At 45.0% G+C, this 26,838-nt stretch overlaps 1 protein-coding gene across 7 annotated transcripts in view; it reads right to left on the bottom strand.

Moving 5' to 3' along the window:
• The window catches only part of PDE1C (phosphodiesterase 1C), a 340,725-nt gene that overhangs the window by 17,215 nt on the left and 296,672 nt on the right, over positions 1-26,838 (bottom strand). For 5 of the 7 annotated variants that reach the window (XR_014557038.1, XR_014557039.1, XR_014557040.1 and 2 more), the window contains 6 exons: positions 25,842-25,943; positions 25,206-25,326; positions 23,214-23,295; positions 17,035-17,155; positions 15,239-15,414; positions 13,560-13,859 (listed from right to left, as the gene is read on the bottom strand). Coding sequence is in view for 3 of the 7 variants with exons in the window: in XM_083706283.1 (XP_083562409.1) it covers positions 13,560-13,859; positions 15,239-15,414; positions 17,035-17,155; positions 23,214-23,295; positions 25,206-25,326; positions 25,842-25,943 (902 nt within the window). In the remaining 4 variants the exon portion in view is untranslated. Of the gene's footprint in view, positions 1-5,438; positions 6,119-13,559; positions 13,860-15,238; positions 15,415-17,034; positions 17,156-23,213; positions 23,296-25,205; positions 25,327-25,841; positions 25,944-26,838 lie in introns of those variants that run through there. The other 2 variants (XM_083706281.1, XM_083706282.1) reach the window with 1 other exon arrangement.

A 26,838-nucleotide genomic window follows, 5' to 3' on the forward strand; every position in this document is an offset into this window, starting at 1 on the left:
TGGCGGCCTTGGGGGGCAGGGAGCAAATTCTGGCATCTAGAGCAGAAGACAAGGCCTGTTGCCTCAGTGCAAAAGCTCCATCGAATCCAGCACTAAGCAGCCTTTGAGAAGCCCATAAGCAAGTAGCATCTGATGGCAACAGCCATTTCCTAACGTTGCTCCCCAGCAATGGCTGGGCAGCTGGGATTCCCTATAGCCCAACTAGTAGCCCTCAACAGACTTATCTGCTGTAGGTTTGCCTAATCCTCCTTTAAAAGCATCCAAACGACAGTCCTTCGCTACATTATGCGGCAGCAAATTCCACAAGATAATAATTATTTAACTACATGTCATGTGCTTTCTTTTATAGGTCCTTTTCACACACCCTAGATCCTGCACGGACTGAATAAAATTTAGTTGATTTGGTAAGAGTTCAGCAGCAATTCTGGGTGGCAGGTTTTAAAAAAGTAAAGGGACCCCTGACCATCAGGTCCAGTTGTAGCCGACTCTGGGGTTGCGGTGCTCATTTCGCTTTATTGGCCGAGGGAGCCGGCATACAGCTTCCGGGTCATGTGGCCAGCATGACTAAGCCGCTTCTGGCGAACCAGAGCAGTGCACGGAAACACTGTTTACCTTCCTGCTGGAGTGGTACCTATTTATCTACTTGCGCTTTGATGTGCTTTTGAACTGCTAGGTTGGCAGGAGCTGGGACCGAGCAACAGGAGCTCATCCCTTCACGGGGATTTGAACAGCCAACCTTCTAATCGGCAAGTTGTAGGCTCTGCGGTTTAGACCACAGCATGTTAAATAACTGCCAAGTTCAATTTCTTTTGTATTTTTTTTAAAGATATGTAAACAAAGAATCAGCACAGTAGGATATTAATGATGATGCTTAAGTCTTACAAATGTGAGTGTAACAAATCGGATAAAAACCAGGAGTTACAGTACATGTCGTACTTCTGTTGAGGCAAGAACAGTTCTAGAACTAGGTGCTAAGGAAACAGAAGAGGGACTCTTCCTAAATGCCAGGAAACTTCTAATGTCTCTCTTGGTTAAATAAAAACAACCATTTTTATTCTTTGTACAAGTGACGTTGCTAGAAAAAGCAAATGATGAACCAATTCAGATCTCTACATTCAAAGAGCCTCAAACTTTGAGGCCATTGGACCTGCATTATGCAAAGGAAGGTTCTTTGACAATCCTTGAATACAAAACCTGGAGACAAGTACTGTGGTCCTCTTTGTAGGAAAAAAAATGGGGGAGGGCACTTTCTCAGATTTCTTACAACTTATACAGAGCTATTCTGCATTCTGCATTTAATGCAGAATTTTCATGTCTCGTTCGCTCACATTTTATGGGGAAGTCCGGCTGATATTCTTATTTAATCCTGTATTTTCCAGTGATTGCCTCATGTTTCCCACAACTGCAGAAAATCCAACTTCTTAAAGAAGGCCTTGTCTGCACTATATATTTAAAGCAATATCATATCACTTTAAACTGTCATGGATTCCTTCATAGAATCCTAGAAACTGCAATTTGTTTTGGGTGCTGAAAGTTGCTGGGAGACCCCTATTCCCCTCACAGAATTACCATTCTAACTATCAACCCCTCTTCCCAGGGAACTCTGGGAAATGTGGTGCTCTGGGGGGGGGGGGAGGGAACAGGGGTCCCCTTACGACTCTCAGCACCCTAGACAAATACAATTTAAAAGTAAAGAAAATTTAAAAGTGCTTTTTGAATTGTATTTTTCAGTAGAAGCCTTCAAAGTGCTTACTCAAATATTGGAAACACAGCATACCTAGCAATAGATACCGTATTTTTCGCCCTATAGGATGCAGCGTCCCATAAGGCGCACCTAGTTTTTTGGGGGGGAAATAAAGGGGGGGAAATTATTTTTCCCCCCCCAGGTGCGGAGGCATGGAGGCAACTCTCCGCAAGCCGCGGGAGCCCAGCGCTGGGCTCCCGCGCCTTGCAGAGAGCTGCGCGAAGTCTGGAGAGCGAGAGGGGTCAGTGTGAAAGCCTACATTCGCCCCATAGGACACACACACATTTCCCCTTCATTTTTGGAGGGGGAAAAGTGCGTCCTATGGGGTGAAAAATACGGTACATCAGTGAATCCACAGAGGTTCATAGGAATATAAGAAATCTCCAGGAATATAAGTAATCTCAACAGTTTCAAAGTCTAAAAATCCTTAGAGACACAGATAGCTGTTGTGCAGACCACATAGTGACTTGCCTACCAGTTGCAAAGGTTGTGAATGTCAAACATAAGGCTTACAAATTGCTGTTTTGGTGATTCATAGGCTTAATTTGAAATTAAGCTAGATGTAAACTCATTGGTGTCTCTGGTATCTCCTATCTTTTGCGCCATGGATATCAGCTTATATTATGCATGGATTGTTAAGGGTGGTATTCTTTTATTAAAGTTATGGCTATAAATTTGCTGTGGCCTTTGGCTAGAACAATAACCATATTGATTGATTGATTGATTGATTGATTGATTGATTGATTGATGAGGTTTTCAGTAACTACTGGTACTAACTATGATGGTTGAAGTGAGTTAGGAACTTCCCCTGCATACAAAGACGGGCTCTGGAGGATTGAGATGATGAGACCAATTGTGGGTCCAGTGGCCAAGAGGGCAGTTTCTGCATGTGCCGCAGAGAGAAATGAGGGGCAAATGGGGCTCATCAACCTGGAAAGGGAGCCCATCTAGGAGAAGGAAGACTCTGACCCTAAACCTTCACTGTCCTGCAGGATATCTTGGCAGGAGAAAAGGCTAAGGAGTAAACCCTACACAAATCTGGAGTGGAGTCTCTTAAGACGGGTTGGATGGCGCATTGTACGTCTGCAGCCATGCTGGTGCCATAAGTATTGCTCCGCTTTCCTTTTGGACCACATCAGGGGGGTCTTGTCAACAACCACCTGCAGTATCACAGAGTTGGGATGCCTCTGAATGGTGGCTGTTGGGATGACAGATGGGGAGAGCACTCTGGCATGCAAGGGTACTTTGCAAGGTGTCTTGGACACCTGGCTGGTACTGTGAGAATGGGATGCCGGATTAGATGGGCCTCTGCATTGATCCAACAGGGCTCTTACGCTGCTGTGTCAATGCAGAAGAAATAATTTGCAGCACGTTGGAAATGTCTGTAATGTTGTTTGTAATTACAGAAACCACGGGGTAGTAGCTATTCCAAATTAAGAAAGATGGCCTGCTCAGCATAGCAGAGATCCATGGGGTTTATATTGCTGTTGATGCGGCAGAAGGAAAACTTGTGCCTAGGCAAGTTCTAGCCTCAACTCACATTATCTGCTCTTTCAGGAATGTTCCTTACTTCTCTCCCTCTCCCCTCCCCCCAAAAAAAATCTGGAGTAAAATTAAAGTATGTGCTCACAAGCCAACAGCACTTCCTCCAGTGTTTACCATGTGTGCCTTCTAAAAGCCATAATATATAATTACAATATTATTTCCATATATGTAGGAGAGATAACCTTGCTAATGATGTGTCCAAAGCTAGATAGTAAGTCACTGGCAGAAAATCCTTCCGTATGTACATACACACTCCATGACTTATTACTTATTTTTATTTACAAATGGGGACTGAGACAATGGCTTGCCTCAGGTTAAACCAAGAACCTATGGCGGGCAGCTCCCTTTCAGCACCCTAGATGTGAGGAAGTTCAAAGGTTTTTGGAGGGTAAGGAATAATCAGTTTTTTGCTGACCTTTAAGAAGAGGCCAGAGCAGCCTTCAGGTATTGAAAAGACAAAGCAACCAGCATCTATGCATATGAAAATGGAGAAACATGAAGTTTCAAAAAAAAAAAAAAAACCAATTCCTCCCCCCCCCCCCCCGCAATTTCTTTACTTAAAATGTAAGACAAGTACAAAGGTGTTGGGTTTATATAGTGACGCTATCCTAGAATTGGAACTGCCCTTTCTAAAACCAATTTTTTGAAAGGAAAGTAAAAGAAAGAAAGAAAGAAAGAAAGAAAGAAAGAAAGAAAGAGGCTACAGTCCACAATGCTCAGTTATCTGGGAATAAGCAACATTAAAATCAGTGAGACTTACTTATTAGTAAACATACAACGGATCAGGCTGTACTCATCAGGATCAGAAAGTCCACTCCTGTTTTGTAAAGTATTTAAAATTACTTCTTCATAAAAATTCTTTGGTCTTGGGAATATTTGGCTTAGAATCCCTGAAGAATTAGGACTCAGATGGTCTTGGGCAAATATCTATTTTTTTTTAATCCTCAAGATCCGCATTTTCCAAAATAGAATCAAGGATGAGAAAGCATATGTTATTTTGCACCTGAGGCTTACTGAGAAGCTGAATATAGCGTTGCAAGTCTATGCTACAAACCTGAACACCTTTTAAACTGGTTTAATACAATTTGTGAGTGTGCTCAGATCTAAGGATACCCAGACTTATGGGAAAGATGCGGTTACCAGCTTTGTGGAAAGTCATGTGAGCTAAACCAGGCAATTGGAAAAATCAGATAATTTTGCAACCTTATGTGAATTTACCTTTGGGGGGGAAAGGCTGGTTTATAAGCGATGTAGGGCACGCAAAAACCACTAACCTGGGCAGAATTCTGTGAGGTCCAGCATTTCATTTAAAAAGTTCTTAACCAGCATAATCTTCCTCCCATCTGCATCAATCATATGCCACTGAAGGATGAGCCAGAGGGAAGTCTCTTTGCATGCAAATGTTTCACAGAAGAAGGCTGGTGTTTGAGTTAGGAACCCGTGAACAGGCCTATACAAGCCTACTCGGAAGTAGACCTTGGCTTACTTTGAGGTAAAGTGGATTGCACCCTAAGTGTGACACCAGGCTGCATGAAACCCTGCTTGGATTCGGTGCTTGTCGTGCCCGCCACAGTTTGGATCAACCAAACCCACTGAAATCAGGATTTATCCCCCAAGCAAATCTGCATAGTACCAGGGCATCAATCACAATGATTAGCTCAATGCATTCCAGCCGTCAGACATCCTTTGCCATGCGCCATGATGGGAGAAGCAATTGCCTCTGGGACAGAAGTTGAATGGTGGGCGTTACAGTATTTCGGCAGCTTAGTATGGAGGCAGCGCAAGCCTTAAAGTGTTGAGATGCAACATCTAAGTCCCACTTACGTCTCTGATGGCAGAATTGCATTGCATTCTGTTTGCCTGTATTGGCTAATTAACTCCCCCAATTCATTCAGCAATAAAACTTCAAAGGAGGAATTGATAGGTTCTCTCAAAGTGTTCTTTGGGTCAAAAGAAAAGGCTATGAGTAACAAGGGTGTGTGTGGATAGGATGAACTTTTTTAAAAAATGTGCTTATTACAGAAATCAACAGAAACAACACTTTCTTTCCCCCAGAGGCTGAGCCACATTCTTGCTACACCAAGCCAACAAAACGATGGCTCAAATGAAAGACAATCAAAGGTACACAAAATCAAGGAGACGTCCAGCCAATGAAATCTATTGAATGTATTTTTTTTCTCTTGAAAAATACTATAAAGCTGTCTAGGAATTCAGCAATTTGCTTATTTGTAAAATAACCAGAATTCTTTTTATTTATATATATATATAAAAGAATCTGCAGAAACCCCAGTGCTCTAAATCATGGCTTTCAAACAGACAATTAAAGGTTTCTTCTTTCCCCTTCCTTTCTTTGTGCATTAAAACAACTCATGGAAACAACTGTGTTTTTCCCCCAAGTCTCTTTCCACGGATGTGCCAAAGTCTCTGCTTCACCATGTCAGAATATTTTTTTTTTTGTAAGCTGCGACTCAAAAGGTCTCACATTTGCTTGATCTGCAAGTGCCGAATGAAGAGTCATTTCGCTAAGGGGAAATTTCATTTAAACCCCCCCCAAAAAAAATCCAAAAAAAAAAAAAATCACTTACATGAAGAAGGAAAGAAAAAAACAAACAAACCCCAAAGTCCCAAAATGAAAACCCCCAAAGTCATTGACTGCGAAGTAGCCAGTGAGAGGAACAAGAAGAAGCAGGCGCTTTTAGAAGCTGCATAATGCCCGCCCCAAAAAACTGGTCTTTGTGGAAGGAGATCAGTTAGAATGATGAAAGAAATTTGCAGTCCCTTTTTGATTACAATATGTGTGGCTTTGTTTTGTTTTTTACTCTTCTGTATCTGGAAAAGAGAGAGAGAGAAAGAGAAAGAGAGAGAAAATTGTCAGTGCTCCTTCCTACTGACCCAAGAAGTGGGGGGGAACGACAGAAAAGGGGGGAAAGCTCTATATCAATATTATGCTATCCTGTGTACGCTAACAGGGAAATTCTTCGATGGCTAATCGTTACGTAGCCTAAACAGCTCTACCCACGTACAAAAGAGAGGTATCAGCCGACTTGGGGGAAACCCCACAATTTGTGGAGGTGCAAAGAAGCTTTGGAAAACAAACCTTAAAGCAGGGTACTGATCTTGCATATATGATGCCAATCTTCTGTTGTTGGGGTCGGGCAGTAAACCAGGGAAGAGGGGCATGGAACCCTGAGCAAGAGCAGCATTCAACAGTGCCCCATGTTTTTTCAAACTCTGTGATTTGTACAGCTTTTGACACTTGGGTGGGTATTTCCCCACTGACTTCAGGCCGTTTGGAGCCTATATGCCTTCTGCTGTGGAGTAACAGATTGGGGTATAGGAAGCCAGACTCTTGGTCAGTTTAGCTTCGTTGTCTTGCCTTTAACCAGCAGTAGCTGTCCAGGGTTTTGAACAGGACTTCTCCTCAGTCCTACCTGGGATGGGATCTGGGACAGGATGGGCTCAACCATGGAGGTATGGCTTGTTCCTAGAAGATTGGGTAGATCACACAGGGGAAAGAGTTGCAAAGTTCCCTTGCCCTAGTGCCATTGGCTTCTTTTAAAGCTCAAATTAGAACAATGGAAGCAACAAACGGCCTCGGCCCAGTATACCTGAAGGAGCGTCTCCACCCCCATCGTTCTGCCCAGACGCTGAGGTCCAGCGACGAGGGGCCTTCTGGCGGTTCCCTCATGGCGAGAAGCAAAGCTACAGGGAACCAGGCAGAGGGCCTTCTCGGTAGTGGCACCCGCCCTGTGGAATGCCCTCCCACCAGATGTCAAAGAGATAAACAACGAGCTAACATTCAGAAGACATCTGAAGGCAGCCCTGTTCAGGGAAGTTTTTAATTTATGACATATTAGTGTATTTTTGGTCTTTGTGGAAGCCACCCAGAGTGGCTGGGGAAACCCAGCCAGATGCGCGGGGTACAAATAATAAATTATTATTATTATTATTATTATTATTATTATTATTATTATTATTATTATTAACAATCACACATCTTCCCGAGTGTATCTGTTTGGGCCCTTGGGCATCAAACAATTGGCACTGGTTTCAGATTGCTGGCTGTGGACATCAGCCTGGCCCTTCCCTAATGCAAAAGCCCCCCACGCTTCTGCAAAAAGGAAACTAAAATGGAGAACTCCCAAAATCTGCATCAGACACAATGGGAGGGGTTCTGAAAATGCAGACAGTCCCAGCACAGGAATTCCAACCGGCTTTGGTACTTATCGAATAAATAATATCAGATTTGGCCTTCTTCTAAAATGCTACTTGCCTGGTTGGGAGAAAAGAAATACCCCTGACTTCTGTTTAGATAAGGCATAGGCAAACTCAGCCCTCCAGATGTTTTGGGACTACAGCTCCCATCATCCCTAGCTAACAGGACCAGTGGTCAGGGATGATGGGAATTGTAGTCTCAAAACATCTGGAGGGCCAAGTTTGCCTATGCCTGGTTTACATCCTAGAGTTCAACCCCCTACAAATATCTGACCAACAAGCTGCACTAAAAAGAAATTAGCACACAACAAATAGTAAAATAAAGCTTTAAGCCAAAGTTTCTCAGAGGAGAATTTTCAGCACAAAACCAGGGGCAGGAACTTTGTTTCCCTCTACCAATAACTGCAATGTTTGCATCAGATTTGCTGTCCAATTTTGAGGAGGAGATGTCATTTTTGTTCAGCACTAACAAAAAGTTTTACGGAAACACACACACACAAATTAGAATCTGTTGTGACTGGATGTTACAACGTAATGGCAAACAATATAAATGGATTTGCAAGTGGGCCCTAACTGATTGCTACACTGATATATATATTTCATCCCCCAAATAGTCCCCAGGGCAGTTTTGAGATTAAACACATGTGATTACATATATACAGATTGTGCAATGGGCGATTCATCTCTATCCAGTGCGTTCACATTTCTTTTATTTATTTATTTGTATTCTTTAGCCAACTTAATGTTGCTCACTCATGTAAACCAGTTTCTGGGTTGCATTCCAGTCAGTGGGGTTTAGGAAGGAATTTTGCATGTCGGAAACTCTACAAAATAGTAATGACTGCCAACAACCACTGGGAGCCTAACACTAAACACATAGAAAGAGAGACTTTGAATTATTTCCCACCAAGAGCATTCCACCAATGGACAGTCTCACTTCTCCTCCATAACTACTAGACATGAGGATACATGATTCGTCACTGTCGAAAACCACTATGGTACACAACATATGGAAGAAATGCAGTAAGTGTGTCCTTATTTCACATTAACTGGGACTTTGTCATCATGGAGAACAGGCTACATCTAAAAACCCTTCTAAAAGCACTTAAGATGCCTTGAAATGTGTTGATCTGAAATAGCGAGAGCATGAGACTGTGATCCAGCAAAGAAACTGGCGGATCAGAACTAAGGAGGATTCAAACATGGACCAAGCCTCACATTCATGGGCGGGGGGGCGTCATTTGGCAAAGTCATCTGTCTTTCAACCTCATGTAAAGAGCTTTAAACTGAAAGTAGCCATGGCATATCAGAGATTAGTAACACGTCAAAAGCCTTTCGTGAAGACAACGAAAATTAAAGACTTCATATACTTAAAATGTCTTACTGACACTGAAAGTGCTGTGTAAATAACAAGGAACACACACACAGTTTTCATAAGCTCACACAAGTCATTTGCATGGCACCCAATACATTGCTGCCACAGACTAACAGTCCCTCCTTCATTTGAAATCACTGTCTCTTCCCTTTTTCTTGAACCCTTTTCCACCTACATCACCCAGTTCCATCTCTCCTTGGACCTTGCGTGCTGACCGTTTCCAAATGGCAGGGATCATTCAACGGGCCCAATTCATTCAGCTGGTTGTTTTTATTTTGGTGACATTGTGCAATAGCTGTGAACTGCCGGTTGAAGTTTGTGAAATACATTATGGCCACTAGATGGAAGCATTGTTTGCTTCCTTACCACATGCTGTGAGTGTTTTTCCTAGCCTCTAGTTTTCCTTCGCCAAGAACACGGATTCATAGTTTAATACACTATTCAAATGCAGCAAATGGCTCTGCACAAACGTGGCAAATTTTCTGCACAGTTGGCTGGAATAATATGCACTTACCCCTCACATTGAGGGTACTGTTGAGCGGGCTTCCTCAACCTCGGCCCTCCAGATGTTTTTGGCCGACAACTACCATGATCCCTAGCTAGCAGGACCAGTGGTCAGGGATGATGGGAATTGTAGTCTCAAAACATCTGGAGGGCCGAGTTTGAGGAAGCCTGCTGTTGAGTAGTGGCCTAATCTGGATAATCAAAGAATTGTAGAGTTGGAAGGAACCCTGAGGGTCATCTAGTCCAATCCCCACATGCAGGAATCTCAGCTAGAGCATCCATCTAGTCTCTCAGCTAGAGTATCCATGACAGATGGCTGTCCAACCTCTGCTTAAAAAGATGATGAAGAAGAAGAGTTTGGATTTGATATCCTGCTTTATCACAACCCGAAGGAGTCTCAAAGCAGCTAACATTCTCCTTTCCCTTCCTCCCCCACAACAAACACTCTGTGAGGTGAGTGGGGCTGAGAGACTTCAGAGAAGTGTGACTGGCCCAAGGCCACCCAGCAGCTGCATGTGGAGGAGCGGGGACGCGAACCCGGTTCCCCAGATTACAAGACTACCGCTCTTAACCACTGCACCACACTGGCTCCAAGGAAGGAGAGTTCACCACCTCCCAAAGGAGTCTGTTAATCCACACAACCATTTGAGCCCATGCAGTCACCAACTGAAGCTCAGAGCAGCTCATTAAAAGCCTATTTAAAAACCCCTCAGGCGTCACACATTCACATGGTTGTGTGGAGGATCACTTCAATGCTTTTGGAATGAAAACAAAACATAAAACCCGCTAGCGCTGTTCCGGTACCACAAAATATTTGACCATATGTCTGCCCCTACTCCCAAAAAATTCATCCAGGTATGTAGATGCCGGGTATACCTACTGAAAAGAAAAGAAAAGGTAAAGGACCCCTGGATGGTTAGGTCCAGGCAAAGGCAAGTGTGGGGTGTGGTGCTCATCTTGCTTTCAGGCCAAGGGAGCCAGCATTTGTCCACAGACTGCTTCCAGGTCATGTGGCCAGCAGGACTAAAGTGTTTCTGGCACGACAGAACACCATGACGGAAACCAGAGTGCATGGAAACACCGTTTACTTTCCCACTGCTGCGGTACCTATTTATCTACTTGCACTGGTGTGCTTTCGAACTGCTAGGTTGGCAAAAGCTGGGACAGAGCAACGGGAGCTCACCCTGTCGTGGGGTTTTGAACCATCAACCTTCTGATCGGCAAGCCCAAGAGGCTCAGTGGTTTAGACCACAGTGCCAACCGCAGCGGTGGTTGGTGCCCATTAGGACTTGTGGGGCAGAAAGCAGGGAGTTCATCAGTAGTTGAAGCCAGAGCCAAATACTCTTACTATGTTTTCATTTGTTGGAAGCTACCCAGAGTGGCTGGGGCAGCCTAGTCAAATAGGCAGCATATAAATAAATTATTATTATAATTATTAAGCCCGCAGGTAATGTCACCGCCTGGAATGGATATAAGTAGGAGGATGGCAGGTTTGGAGGCTGGCTGAGGGCAGAGATATTGGTGGGGCAGTGCCCCATTTGCCCAGGTAAACCAGCCTCCACTCCTTCCAACACTGATTTTTGCCATTCCAATGGTACGTAGTGCCAATGCGAGGCACTAACAAAATGAATCCGAAACTGATGGCGCGGAACTTAATTTCTAATGATACGGTGCACAGAAGGAGCTAGCTATTTTAAAATTAGAATCATGATAAGCAGTCTAATTAACTCCCGGGGGGATATAATTTGCAAAATGAGATAATTCCACTTCATTGGTGGCCACGTTACACGCTGCCTTTGAAAGAAAAACATTGGCAAACAATGGTGTTTGCATGGAAAGGGTAGCAAATGTTCTGTTTTCTGAGAGCAGCTGTGCATGGGGCAAAGCTATGGAATCAGGCCCAGATGTTTGACTGCTTCTCTCAAGAACATATCCATATGTTCCACTTCCTACGTTCCATTCTCACACAGATTTCAAGTCATTGATAAGAGGGCGCACATTTCTAAACAAGGGTGGGGGAGACTGGCTAGAGTTGACTTGAAATTATCTATTGTTGTTTTGGAGTGAAAAACACTTAATTAACCAAGATATGTCTGTTTTTCATCCAACTCCAAGACATACAGCACTACTTGTAGGAAGCTGCAAAGGGTCGTTTCTCTCCCCCCACCTTTTTTTAGGGTATAGGATGCTCACCATTTGGGTTTTTAAAATCAGCTCCCTGAAGCCCTGCTATGTATCCTGGGCTTAGATGAAAAAAAGAGACACCTTCAATTTTCGCATGATTTTCATAAGCCTGGGTCAGTTTTAGTATGAAAGGGGAAACTTATAGACCTTTGGATGGACCTAGGAAGCTCCTGCAGCCAATCAGAAGCCACGGAAGCCCCGTCGGATATTCAGGTTCCAAAAGAACGTTTGCAAACTAGAACAATCACTTCCGGGTCTGTGGCGTTTGGGAGTCAAAACATCAGGGCGTTCGGGAACCAAGGTACGACTGTCTGTATGCACATGTGTGCAGAGCTGAAATGATACATGCTTTCTACTCTGCTCCTTTGCTACAATTTGGAACAGAGAGCACACACAAGTGTTTCCTCATTCGGAGCAAGAGGGCTACTGATCTAGCAACCATTTCCTGCATTCTGTGTCGGCTGGGTGACATGGTCGCACAGCTGAACTTGTTTATGCAAATATGCAGCGCTTTTACATCAAGACACCCCCTTGTGACTACTGATTGCATGGGTGGCCTCCATTTTACTCTTGCTGAGAATAACCAAAAAGCTAATGAAACCACAGCCGTTGGGGCAGCAGGGGAAAGAGATGCAACAAATATGGTGAACAAGCGGGAGGTTTTGGGTTGGTGTTTTCTTGAAAGAAAACTTTGCCCTGAAAAATGAAAAGGGAAGATGCGCAGCAGCGCCTTACTGGTAACACCAGTGTGGAGACAAGCCACACTTCACAGTACAGAAGTGTCAAATCCACATACCACAGCTCTTTAACATATTAATTTCATGTCATTTAAAGATTTGGAGTTGCGTTCATATGTCTTTCTGTCTGAAATGACTTTATATAGGGTCGGTACCAAGCTGAACATAATATGCCCTTCTCTGAAGAGGAAATAGTTCCCAGGCTTCAGTGAACACCAACTTGCAAAACTTCCAGAGATCGTTCACCAGCTGTAACTGAGCTGTAACTAATTTGAATGTTTTGTGTCATCAGCAGGACCAACGCTAATGAGATATTAATATTTCCCTTCAACAACCAAAGACAAAAGACTGCAAAAGGGCAAGGACCTGGAATATCCCCATGAATATTACACTCACAAAGTCTATCCTCTGCAAAGACACAGAGGCTTTTCCTAAGGCAAGGAGAGTGTGCACATTTGCAGAATTGAATTTCCTAATGAATAGGGTAGCTTAAGGGACTTATAAGAGCTGTTCTTCTAGCTGCATGGTGGAATGACGAGTATAATGAACTCCGAAAAGAAATGATGAAACTGTCCCAAGAGAACAGGAACAATCCCCCAGAATGAGATAGACTAAGTCCAGCAAAGAAAAGCACTCTTATGCATCCAAGGAGATTAATGTTGTGTATCATTACATTAAAGTTCCTTTCTAAAACTGTACAGGCCACTAAACTAGTGTCCCAGGGAATGACACAGCAGAAACGAGCCAGCAGCGGCTGCAAAAGTGCACTTAAGTGCAATATCCAGCTGAATGAGACGTCTCATTTGATTCCCTCATTAATTCATTTATATCGAGAGCCATTATCTTTTGCAATGACAACAGCAACAAATTGAACGGAAAAAGACAGCTCTAACCTTTGTGTGTGTGTGCATGTCCATTATGTATCTCTCTGTATGTGTGTGTGTGTGTGTGTGTGTGTGAGAGAGAGAGAGAGAGAGAGAGAGAGATACCTCTCTCACACAGACACTTATTTTTCATTCACTCATTCTAGGATATCATTAGAGTGCATATTAGAAAGCAAGACTGGGGTGGCACGGCTATAAGCACCTCATCTGCCCACCTGTCGCCTACTCCAAATCTCTCAAAGATATCAGCTCAGCATTGCATTATTTGATTATTATTTAAAACACTTCTATCCCACTTTTCCTCTCCACAGAGGAGTTGTTCAAAGCAGCATACAAATGAAAAGTACATTTGCTTCTGCACAAGGACTCACCGTTCTGTAAAAGCCGCTTTTGTTCTCCTGCCGTCGCCTTGGACTCCGACTCCTTTTCCACCTGAGTTGCATTTTTCCCTTGAGAAGCTTCATGTTTGCTACCAGCCGTTTGGCGAGTCCCATTCACATTAGTCTTGCTGGCTTCCGTGCTCTTCCTTTCTCCCGAATTGCCTTCTTTACTACTGTCTGACTTGGGGGCAGTGGTTTCCTCAGCCGGCTTTTTCCCGTCGCTTTCTTCCGTTTTCTTGTCATCCGTTCCCTGCTGAGCACTCTCCTCAGCCTCTTTCTTGGCTTTCTCTTCTGCATCCTCGGCAAAAGCAAGGACAATAATGAATGGCAGGAGGGGGAGAGAAAACATCAGTCAGAAGGGCCACTCTCCTCTCTGCATCCTACATAGCCCATGATCATGAATGATGGAGGTTGCAGTTCAGCAATATGCTCACAGGTCCAGCCCATCTCATCAGGTGACTAAGACCACAATCCAGCGGCGTAGCGTGGGTTGTCAGCACCCGGGGCAAGGCAAGTAATTTACACCCCCTAACCCGGGGCAAGGCAAGTAATTTGCGCCCCTAACCCCTAACCTGCTGCCGCTGCCAGCTTCTTCTTGCCGCTGCCTGGGCTGGGGTATTTATGGTAAGGTAGCCAAGGCGGCGGCGGCGGCAGGTCCGTGTCAGGTGATCTGAGGCAAGTTGCCGCTGGCGCTGCCGCCCAAACGATGCCGCTTGCCCGGAGGACGAGGAGGGCAGAGAGGCGAGGAAAATGCAACATGGCCCAGCAGCTGCAGCAGCGGCGGCGGGGCTGTGAGGAGGGGCTGCCTGGCGTGCCCTCTGTGGCCCTGACCCGCGGGGACCGCGGCGAGCGCTGAGAGCTGCTGCCTGCCGGACGCCTTCAGCCCGGACGTGTGCACAGCTCGTCGGTTCCGCGAGACATGGGGCTCTGCTACAGCCTGCGCCCGAGGCTCTTCGGCGACTCCGGAGGCGGCGAGCGCCCCCCCCCAGATGTTGCACCCGGTGCGGCCGGCCCCCCTGCACCCCCCACGCTATGCCACTGCCACAATCCTAAGCATGTTTGTAGAATCACAGGACGTTAGGCCCCCTTCACACTTCCACTTGCCCTGCCGCTTCCCCCCTGACCGCACTGTGGTTTAGACCACAGTGTCACACACATCATACCCAGTAGAACACTATATGTGGGGGGGGAGTATCTCCTGCAAGTTCCAAAGATCTCAGAAGCCTACCCCACAGCAACTTGGAGCTGGGCATTTAGTGTGACTGCTTCTGTTCTGTAGAAAAGCATTCCTGCAGAGCAATGTTTCCCAAACTTGGGTCTCCAGCTGTTTTTGGACTACAACTCCCATCATCCCTAGCTAGCAAGACCAGTGGTCAGGGATGAAGGGAACTGTAGTCCAAAAACAGCTGGAGACCCAAGTTTGCAAAACACTGATGTAGAGATATGACAGGCATCCACTCTCTGCAGTTTCTGGAAACAGCTGGAGACATTTTTGTTCTGACAGGCTCTGCCAGCTGCATAATCACATTTTTACAATAGTATTCACTTAGAGATGCACTGAACTCTTAAGGTCCTTTGCAACATAGAAGCTTTCCCCATACACACACACAGACACCATCAAAATCCTGAGTATTTTGAAAGTTCTAGGCAATGAGCTCACTTGTTCTTACCTTTGGTTGCTTGTGCTTTCCACTTCTCCCGGTTTTGTTGCACCACCTCAGTCCAGGTGCTTTTGAAACCTTTGAAGTCCACAGTGAGAATGGAGCAGTTGAGAGAGGCACTTCCTTCTGATCCAGTACTCTTGACGCTTGATCTTTTAACTTCTGAAGGGCTAATGCTATTCAGACTGGGAGAGCACAAGATAAAAGGCGTTAATATTATATCCAGATAGACCCAAGAGCATAGATGCTAAAGAGACTTTAGGAGCAAAATGTCCATTTTCTTCATCCACTAAAATGACCCTTTCTCCTATTGAGCTTTTCTATCCATCCTCCTGCTGAGGGACGTGGGTGGTGCTGTGGTCTAAACCAAAGAGGAAGAGGAAGAGGAAGAGGAAGAGGAAGAGGAAGAGTTTGGATTTGATATCCTGCTTTATCACAACCCGAAGGAGTCTCAAAGCAGCTAACATTCTCCTTTCCCTTCCTCCCCCACAACAAACACTCTGTGAGGTGAGTGGGGCTGAGAGACTTCAGAGAAGTGTGACTGGCCCAAGGTCACCCAGCAGCTGCATATGGAGGAGCGGGGAAGCGAACCCGGTTCACCAGATTACGAGTCTATCGCTCTTAACCACTACACCACACTGGCTTAGGGCTTGCCGATCAGTAGGTCGGGGGGTGGGGGTGGGAAACTAAATCCTTTGGAGTCGCAATTTTGCCTTGGTCCTGAGTCTTTTTTCAATGCCGGCCAGTTTCCAAGCAAGAGCCAGGATGGGTCAGACGTGGCAAATGGGCTCATTGGTGATGAATGTCTGAAGTGAAAAACTCAGAAAACCATTTTGACATGAGCAATGGCAATCTGGATTTGCCAAGCCACTTGACGCACCAGGAAGGTCATATAAATCAACGATTTTCTAAATCCAGCAAGTCCAACTATTGCATGTAGCAAACTTGCAGTATCTAAAGGTTGTGTAGAACTTTATCTAGAAGAGTTTATTGCTATCTGACCGAAACCTTTATCATGTTAATTTTATTCATCTAATGGTCCTCTAGTGGTCCTGTTATATGTGTAAATTTGGAACCTTGCCTGGCCACTTTAGAAAACATGGGTTGACCACTGTATGCAACATCTGGAACGGTAGGGGATCTTAATGTATCTCTTACATGTTACACATCCCCACCATGATGAAGTTCTCTTCACAAAGTAAATATTCCCCATCCAGCCATTGGGACATAAGCTATATGATCGTGTCTTAACGCCTAGATTTACTCCAGTAGGACAATTACTGAATACATTTCATGGTCTATCAAGCATAGCTACATTCTTCCCTCTTTATGGCTATAAAGTTAATTACATATAGATTATTAGCCATGTTTACTATAAATAAAAAGGTTCTCCCAAGCTCCATGTGTGTCTTCTATAAGAAAAGAAACTTTGGGACATGGCATGAACATTCTGCATTTCCTTCTCGTAGTTGAGAAGCTTCAGTGCGCAGGAAACAGGGCCAGCTCTATCATTGGACAGAGTGAGGCTGCTATATCAGGCAACCATTTTTCAGTGTCATGAAGTTGTTAGTTTAATTTAATTTGTTGCTGCTGCATGTTTACGACTATAGCAGGATGAGATTTTCTGCCTTAGGTACCAGAATAACGTTGGCCTTGACTTGATGTCAGGAGGAGGTACCATTTTCTGTTCCGCCTCAGGCGGCAGAAGTCTTGAGGTGGCCCTGAATGGGGCTCCAGATTCCAACCATTAAGTTCAAGAGAATTGGGAGGTGAGCTGTCAATGGAAAATGAACGTAGATACCAACCTGGAACGCCTAAACCCTGTCATGCCAGAGTGGGAGGCTTCCTCAATGAGAGGTGTTACAATCTTCTCTGTCATGTCAGTCAGCACAGTGAAAGTGGGCTCCACAATGAAATCAATAAAACCTGGAAAAGACACACAAAGGCAAGAGGATCAGCTACACTGGCATCAATGTGTTTGTCAATATTCATAAAGAAATACCTGCAGGAAATGCGTCAAAAGCTCACAGTGTGAATCTTCGCACAGGCATTAACATCAAATTGTAAGATTGTTCTTTAAAACGGTGAAAATAATTTGCTGCAGTTCGACACACGGCAGATGGGACTGAGATTGTTTTGTGTGGGCTTTGTGAGAATCTGAGTCAAATTCCAAGTACATCTGGTGATGAGTCTGACCCAGCTTGGAGGATGAAATTTATGGAAATGCTCTAATAACAAAGCTAGGAATGCTTCGTGGTCGTGAAGTGTGCAAGGAAAAGTGGCACGGAAGCTTCCCTTGCACTCTGTTCATCTAAACTTTGCATTTGACTTACCAGCAAGAGTTATCAGAGGTAATTTCATGTATTTTCTGTAAATCAAACCTGATGTTCAGCTATTAGGTCGTTTTGGATGAATAATATAATAACATAAATTGGCTACTAAGGAAGGCTTATTATCAAAAGTAAGTATCTTGTGGTATAGGGTGCATATTTCAGAGCAGGAAAATTGGAAACCACTGTTTATGTATTATTCACCATTTGCAGAGCAAATTAAACAAATTGGGTGCTATGTTACAGAAATGTCTAAAGAAACACCATCCTTGTTAAAAAATATGACCGCTAATGTCAAATGTAATTACAATTTCCCATAATCCACTTATTTAATTTAGTTTGCATGGGACACGGAACCCACTTTCCATCAGCTAGGAGTCATTATATCTTAGCTTTTATATCAGGAAATGAAAGTAATCAGAACAACCATTTAGACTGAGCAGTGGTTCCTAAATCATCTTCCATGTATCATCTGTGGTATAACGCCTACACTAGCAGTCCCATTCTGCCTCCTTCCTTTCTCCCAGTCCACAAACAACCTCAGAGGATGTTCTGCAGAAGTACTCATCATCCAGCAGACATTAAGGTCTGTTCCACACATTATATTTTTTATGTATACAATCATACTTTTAAAAATGTACACCTAAAAGTGTGCAGGGATGGGCTTTGGTAATCTTTCGTAATATGGCGCCCTATGTGAGGCCAAAATTTGGTGCCTCCAAACGGATCTTCTCAATTTTGCGCACACCCCTCGGCTGGGCACCCTGTGCGCCTAAATCCAGTGCTGACATGTAAAATGGAAATGTAAGGGAAGCCCTGTTGGATCAGCCCAAAGTCCCATTTAGTCCAACATCCAGTTGTGATTCAAGGACCCGCCACCCGCTTGAGGATAAGAAAGACACATGGACACATTATACTAGGTTAATGGGCTAAAAAAGGCCACAACTTTATTGATTACAGCATGTGAGAGGTATTGGCTTAGGCATTGGATAAAACAACAGAGCATGACTCCACCCCTTCAGGGAGGGGTGAGTCTATCAAGGGTTAACCACCAGTGGGAGGAGCCTCTTGATGCAAATACAACTAAAAGCTCCCTCTGATGTCACTGGGGGTCGTGCCATGGCCCCAGCCACCAGCAAGGGCATCGGACAGGATCCACGACCACCGGATTCCTTTACTGGAATACCCATAAAGTGGAGGGGTAGGCGATGGCCACACCCTGCCCTCCAACACACAACCATATTCCAATGCCTAACTGCCAATACCCAACAGTTGTGATGATTTGCTACGAGGTAGGCGAAAAACCAAGTGGCAGGTGCTAATTTGCCAGTTGGATAAAAATTCCAACCAGGCACCCTTGGCCAACCAAGGCGACCAACCACAGGTCCATAGAATCATAGAATCATAGCGTTGGAAGAGACCACAAGGGCCATCGAGTCCAACCCCCTGCCAAGCAGGAAACACCATCAGAGCACTCCTGACATATGGTTGTCAAGCCTCTGCTTAAAGACCTCCAAAGAAGGAGACTCCACCACACTCCTTGGCAGCAAATCCCACTGTCGAACAGCTCTTACTGTCAGGAAGTTCTTCCGAATGTTTAGGTGGAATCTTCTTTCTTGTAGTTTGGAACCATTGCTCCGTGTCCGCTTCTCTGGAGCAACAGAAAACAACCTTTCTCCCTCCTCTATGTGACATCCTTTTATATATTTGAACATGGCTATCATATCACCCCTTAACCTCCTCTTCTCCAGGCTAAACATGCCCAGCTCCCTTAGCCGTTCTTCATAAGGCATCGTTTCCAGGCCTTTGACCATTTTAATTGCCCTCGTCTGGACACGTTCCAGTGCCCAGAACTGGACACAGTACTCCGGGTGAGGTCTGACCAGAGCAGAATACAGTGGCACTATTACTTCCCTTGATCTAGATGCAATACTCCTATTGATGCAGCCCAGAATTGCATTGGCTTTTTTAGCTGCCATAGCAATGTCAAGAACCAAGCAATGAACTATGGGAGGGAGAGTGGGTGATCTGAAGAGAAGCAGCCGCACAATGGCTGGAAAATGCTGCGGTGGCCACGTTTGAGCGGCTAAACCCTGCCCCCAAGCCTCCAGCCTCCCTCTCACACCTCCTCCCTTCCTTGAAGAGGAAAGGCTTTCTCACCCTATTGCATTTTTAATTGGCAGAGGTGCCAAATTGACTAAATTATTGGGGGGCAGGTAAGCCCTGCCCCACAAAATCGATCACATGAAGCAGTGCATGCACACCATCTGAATGGCAATGCCCATCAACCTTGGGGGGCCCAGCCCCCTAAAATATTTTATTGGGGGGACGAAGACCCCTCAGCTCCTAGGAGTTGGCTCCTTTGGTGGGGGGGGGGATACATACCAACACAGTGACAGCCTGCAAAAGTGCAGTAAGTGATCACAAATGGCCTGCCTGCAAGAGCTCCTGTGTGCAATCTTGTCCCTGTCTCAACATCTTTCCTTCCAACTGAAGCAGTTCACTAGGTGGGGAGGAGCAACTGAGAGCTTCCTGGGCCTATCACTTATTGAGAGGGAAAGGGGTAGGGCACAGGCAGCAAGGAGGTTGGTGACTAGCAGATGCACTGGCGGAGCAAATCCAGTGCTCCTGTTGGCGAATTTGCACTGCGCCAGCGTCCCTGCCTTCTCTCCCCTACCCCTCTCTCTCTCTCCAAGCTAAGCAGCAGTGACCCACCTGTTGGGAAATTCTAGCAGTGGCTCAACTGTATCTGCATTCCTCAAAATGGAAGCAGCGAGGCTCCCATCTCTTCATCCCTAAGTGGGAGAAAAGACACTCTAGTGCAGCCTTTCTCAATCTGTGGGTCCCCAGATGTTGTTGAACTACAACTCCCATCACCCCTAGCTAGCAAGGCCAGAGCTCAGGGATGATGGGAGTTGTAGTCCAACAACATCTGGGGACCCACAGGTTGAGAACAGCTGTGTCTAGTGCATGAACAGGAGGAAGAGGAGGAGGGAGAGGCCACTGCTGTCACCGCCAACCAGAAACGTGAAAGCTTAGAGCGCATGAAACACCGTAGGAGGTTAGTAGTGCGGTTTGGGAATCACCTAAGATAGGCCTTTGTTCCTGATCAACATTTTAAAAAGAATCCAGGGACCAGTTAGTTAATTCACAGCAGGTTCAGATTTCTCAGTGTGGTATAAACTCCATGTGATCATCAGTGTTTGCCCAGCATGTTCAGAAAGTGTGGGCTTTCTCCTTGCCAAGCAAAGGGCAAAAATGAAAGGATGTCACTACACTGATCAGTGAAAAAAGGCACTGATGACAACAAGGAGCAAAGTCTCCAATCAAACAAGCCTCCCACAGCCTCCGAGAGAAGAAAAAGCGTTTGCATCTTTAAAGCTTCCTGTTGAGCAACCGAAAATTCTTGGCTTGGTGTTCTGCAGCAATTTGGCCTGGCTGACAAGAGAGCAGACTGGATTTTCAGATATTGGCGCTGGACTCGTGGTGAAATACCGTCCTTAGAAAATAAGCTGGTCTTTAAAAACAGGCCTTGACAGTTAAATTGCTTCATTTCACCTGTGAAAGCATTTGTCTCGATGCAGAGGGTAACTCAGCCCCAAATGCTTGATTGTATGGTATGTCTTGTAAGAAAAATAACAGCAACTACGCTTCATCAGAAAATTTCTATCAGTGACATAAGGTGAACAATAACATTCTTCCATAGACAGCATCTTAAAAAGCAGAGACATCACCTTGCCAACAAAGGTCCGTATAGTAAAAGCTATGGTTTTCCCAGTAGTGATGTATGGAAGTGAAAGCTGGACCATAAAGAAGGCTGATCGCCGAAGAATTGATGCTTTTGAATTATGGTGCTGGAGGAGACTCTTGAGAGTCCCATGGACTGCAAGAAGATCAGACCTATCCGTTCTTAAGGAAATCAGCCCTGAGTGCTCACTGGAAGGACAGATCCTGAAGGTGAGGCTCCAATACTTTGGCCACCTCATGAGAAGAGATAAGTCCCTGGAGAAGACCCTGATGTTGGGAAAGATGGAGGGCACAAGGAGAAGGGGACAACAGAGGATGAGATGGTTGGACAGTGTTCTCAAAGCTACCAGCATGAGTTTGACCAAACTGCAGGAGGCAGTGGAAGACAGGAGTGTCTGGCGTGCTCTGGTCCATGGGGTCACGAAGAGTCGGACACGTCTAAACGACTAAACAACAACAACATTCACTTCTGACTTCAGCTTTGAGGTGGGAAACTTGCATTGGTGGATAGGAAATTGGGATGGAGGTGGATATGATAGTTCTTGATTCAATCGCAGCCGCTATATAAAGTCATTAGACAATTGCCCAGTGAGCAGCAGACTGAGAAATGAATATTTTAAAATGTTAGAGCATGAGATTTACAAAGAGAACGTAATTATTAATGCCGGTGAGATGCAGTAAACTTCCGCAAATTAAATAAAATGCGAAGCAGCACAGGACTGTATAAATCAGCCTTTAGTACTGACTGAGTGTTTGCTTCGTTTGCCATAATTGCCTTTGCTAATGGCATAATTTGCCATTAATTCTCCATTGATTTGGGCAATGGATACAAGCCTTTTTACTAAAGGTCAAATGCTGCCAAGAAAAGAAGACCAAGGGGTAAAGTTCTCTCCTTCGCGGTCTTGTGACAAGTCGTTCCAGCCAATTCTGCGTACAGTATTACCTGCTGTGGCTGATAGCAGTTCTCTCAGGTCTCAGGACATGAGACCGTTTTAGCCACAGGTTCCAGGGATATAACTGGGTCTTTATTGATACAAAGCACAAAAATTCTACTGAACTGTAGCCAGATCTGAAATATGACCTGGCTTCCATCAAAATTCCTTGGATGCGTCACCCAAGCAAGAACATACATACAGTGGTACCTTGTTTCTCAAACACCTTGCTACTCAAACTCCTTGGTTCTCAAATGTGAAAATCCGGAAGTAAATGTTCCAGTTTTTGAATGTTTTTCGGAAGCCCAACGTCCGATAAGGTTATTGTTTCTGAGGCACCTGAGCCAATCAGAAGCTGCGCCTTGCTTTTCGAACATTTCGGAAGTTAAGCAGACTTCCAGAACGGATTAAGTTTGGCGCTTTTGTTTTTGCTATTTATTTTGCATTTTGTTTCTGAGGATTTTTAGGTTCATTTGCTTTTGGGACTGTGTGGAACCCAGTTCAGCTACTGACTGATTGTGTAACTGTGGAAATGGATAAAAGCCCCCCATCCAGACAATGACTATCATCAGTGCAGGTAAGGGAAAAAATGAATTTTTATTTTTATCATGTACAATACTGTCTTATTTATTTTATAGTACAGTACATTGTTTATTGCTTTCATTTTATGGATCAATGGTCTCGTTGGATAGTAAAATTCATGTTAAATTGCTGTTTGAGGGGTTGTTTTTAAAACTCTGGAATTGATTAATTCATTTTGCATTACTTTCTATGGGAAAGTGCGCCTTGGTTTTGGAACGCTTTGGTTTTGGAACGGACTTCTGAAACGGATTAAGTTTGAGAACTAAGGTACCACTGTACTGTGCTTTAGGCAATTCCCATTTTCTCCCTTCTTACTTTCCCTTTTGCAGTGTCTTTGTGGCCACTTTTCCTTCCTCCTCACTTGGGAAATGTAGTCTTTCTGGATGTACTTACCTACTTGAGACTGAGGAACCATGGTGGATTTACGGTCGCACAAAGGGGAAAAAGGAAGCCCTAGCTCTGCTTCTTTGTCACCCTGAAGAAGAAAGAGAAAGAACAAAAAGAAGATTAGTACAAACCAGAAATGTAAAAGGCATAAGTCATGCTCACTTTGCAGCCATTTGCATGGGACTTGCACAGAAAAAACTCCCGGCGCACTGTGATCTTAGCCAATATATTGACACTGGATGCAAAAAGAGAGGAACATGTTGTCTGCAAGACTGCCTACAATTTCATCTGCTCATGTAGATTGCAGCCTAGAAGCAGAGATATATTCAGTGAGACTTTGGCTCTTTTTTAAAAAATAAGGGGCAGCAGATTTCTCCCTCTCTCCTTATTCCAATGTCCTATCGAATGGTGCTTTAGAAACAGTCTTGTGTTTCCAAAACAGATTGCCATAAAGCCTGAGGATGTGGAGGGAGAGAGGCAAAATTGCCAACTGACTTGTGGGAGGGGTGTAGACACTCTTGCCTTGGCCCACACAAATACTCCATCACAATATTACACATGAAACATGACTAATCAACGGTACAATGAGCATACTCTGGCCTTTTATGAACTACTGGAATGTTCTAAAGGATATTTAACTGCAACAGGGCTTTCTGTGAAGAAATGAACACACTCTGGCCTGGTTCAGACATAACAACAATAGAATGCTTCTATTAGGACAAACTAGTATGAGTGATGGAGCTATATACTCTCCCCTTTGCACATGCAGGGAGGAGATTTATGCCTTCAGGACAAGCTTGGGAGTAAAACAAAATGGGAAACTGTGATGTAGAACAAGCCAGGAACAAAAGCTTTAAATCTCCTCCCTTCAAGGGGAGGGGAAGAATGTGAGCCCACAGCTCATGCTGGCTCACACCAGCTTACAGCAACAAATCATGCCCTCTTGCCACATCTGAACTGGGCATAGGATCCGCTATGTTATTAGGATTTTCATTGCTGTATTTACTGATCATCCGATGTAAGCACACAGATGCCTGTGTTGAATTCCGCTGCGAAAGGATGGAGAGAAACTCTTCCCTCCACATCTTTCTAAAGGACAGTAGACATCCCCCCGCACAGGGGAGCCAACTTGGGGAGGTCACACATGCTCCACAGTCAGGTTTTGAGGTCTCACAAGGCCTTGAGACCATAGAACCTTAATTCCGGTGGTGAGGCTTCAGAGATGCTCTCCAAGGCCTTGTGAGACTTCAGAAGTTGCGTTGAGGGCCCTGCAGTGTGGGTGCACAGCACCCACAACAATTTCTCATGGGTGCTCAGGCCCAGATTCCCCTATAGTTGGTGCCCCTGCCCCCACAGCAATATTTCATGCAATTGCGATGTCAACAAAGGCAGTAAGAAGATGCTACCCTACATATGTCCTACATAGCTGCCCTGAGCCCGGCCTTGGCTGGGCAGGGCGGGGTATAAATAAAAATTTTTATTATTATTATTATATGTAAATATTAAGTGGTTGTTGTTGTTTAGTCGTTTAGTCATGTCCGACTCTTCGTGACCCCATGGACCAGAGCACGCCAGGCACTTCTGTCTTCCACTGCCTCCCGCAGTTCGGTCAGACTCATGTTTGTAGCTTCAAGAACACTGTCCAACCATCTCGCCCTCTGTCATCCCCTTCTCCTTGTGCCCTCCATCTGTCCCAACATCAGGGTCTTTTCCAGGGAGTCTTCTCTTCTCATGAGGTGGCCAAAATATTGGAGCCTCAGCTTCAGGATCTGTCCTTCCAGTGAGCACTCAGGGCTGATTTCCTTCAGAATGGATAGGTTTGATCTTCTTGCAGTCCATGGAGTCTCAAGAGTCTCCTCCAGCACCAGAATTCAAAAGCATCAATTCTTCTGCGATCAGCCTTCTTTATGGTCCAGCTCTCACTTCCATACATATTAAGTGGAGTGCTACCCAAATAACATGGAAAGAAAGAAAAGCAGCTTCATTTTTGCAAGTTACCTGTCTGAAAAACTCCTCTAGCAGTGACATGGTCCAGCGATGATGGAGGTCCCATGCCTTGGCAGGATGACTGATGTCGGCTGTATGCAACATCAGCGATAAGGCTTTCGGTTTGTCAATTCTGCAAATGCAAACCGTGGTATAAATTAATTGTCGTGCCGTAAGACTGGAAACCAACTGTGAAACAAGGAAATGAGGCTATTAAAACCTTTGACAGGCAGAGCCAACCCATTGTAGTTTTGCCTGCATCATTCTCCCTGTTGAGTCCTACAAGGGCAAGACTAAGAGTAAGGAGGAGGCTGATGGGCATTGGTTTCAAGTAAGACTCTGGCAGGCAGAGCTGGCATTAGTGGCGCGGTGCCCTAAAGGACCAGCCATCACTGTTTTAATGCTTCTTCTCCACAACAAAGGGATGGATTTGTTTTATCCATGCTCAGTTTTAATCCTTGCCAATCTGGAACGAAGTGTGTCTGTGCGCATGTGTGAATTCACTCGCTGTGAAAAGAAATAGGCATGGACATGAAAGGATGCTGTCTTCCCCCTCAGAGAGATGCTTTTGAAGCTTGTTTAATGAAGTGGCAAAGTACCAGCTGGAACACAGCCCTCCCCTCCGCACAGTGTCACAAGGTGGCTCACCCTTCTGGCTGTTGCAGCGCATTCTTCATGGCTTTGATTTGCTGGAAGTGACAGGACATATCTGTGGCCAACACCATCTCAATCACCAGAGTCCTAAATTCTCTTTTGGGTAGATATCCAGTTAAGAAGAGGTGGAGAAGAAGAGGGAGGGAGGGAGACAGAAACATGTAAGAAACACTTCTTTTGTTTCTCTATCTACAAATTATTTATCACATTCTCGCTGTACACTCCGATGTGCGTCACTGAGTACTTCACATTATCTTTTTTCCCCCTGGGGCTTAAGGGCAGAGAGGAATATCTGCTGCAGATACCAGACCTGAAGTGAGCAAGTTAGTCAGATGATGCAGCCGCTCTTGCTAGGAGATAACCTTGACATCAGGGCACTCTGTTTTCTTTGAAACACAAAGCTCCTGAATCACCAGGCCCTGTTTATATATGATGCTGAGCAGGCTAAACTTAAGGTAAAGGTAAAGGTACCCCTGCCCGTACGGGCCAGTCTTGACAGACTCTGGGGTTGTGCGCCCATCTCACTCAAGAGGCCAGGGGCCAGCGCTGTCCGAAGACACTTCCGGGTCACGTGGCCAGCGTGACATCGCTGCTCTGGTGAGCCAGAGCCGCACACGGAAACGCCGTTTACCTTCCCGCTAGTAAGCGGTCCCTATTTATCTACTTGCACCCGGAGGTGCTTTCGAACTGCTAGGTTGGCAGGCGCTGGGACCGAGCAGCGGGAGCGCACCCCGCCGCAGGGATTCGAACCACCGACCTTTCGATCGGCAAGTCCTAGGCGCTGAGGCTTTAACCCGCAGCGCCACCTTACAGAAACTTACAGAAAGTAAACTTACAGAAGGCCTAAATTTGGGAAGGAAAGAGGGGCTTCATCTAATAGGTCCAGATTAAAAAAAATGAGGCTAAATTGTAGATTGTACTTGAGGACTTTATACAATTTCATTTCCCTATTATCTATACTGGGCACCCAGGGTGTGGGGGGTGTTAGGAG

The sequence above is a fragment of the Podarcis gaigeae genome, assembly GCF_964106915.1.
Source record: "Podarcis gaigeae genome assembly, chromosome: 12".
Lineage (NCBI taxonomy): Eukaryota > Metazoa > Chordata > Lepidosauria > Squamata > Lacertidae > Podarcis > Podarcis gaigeae.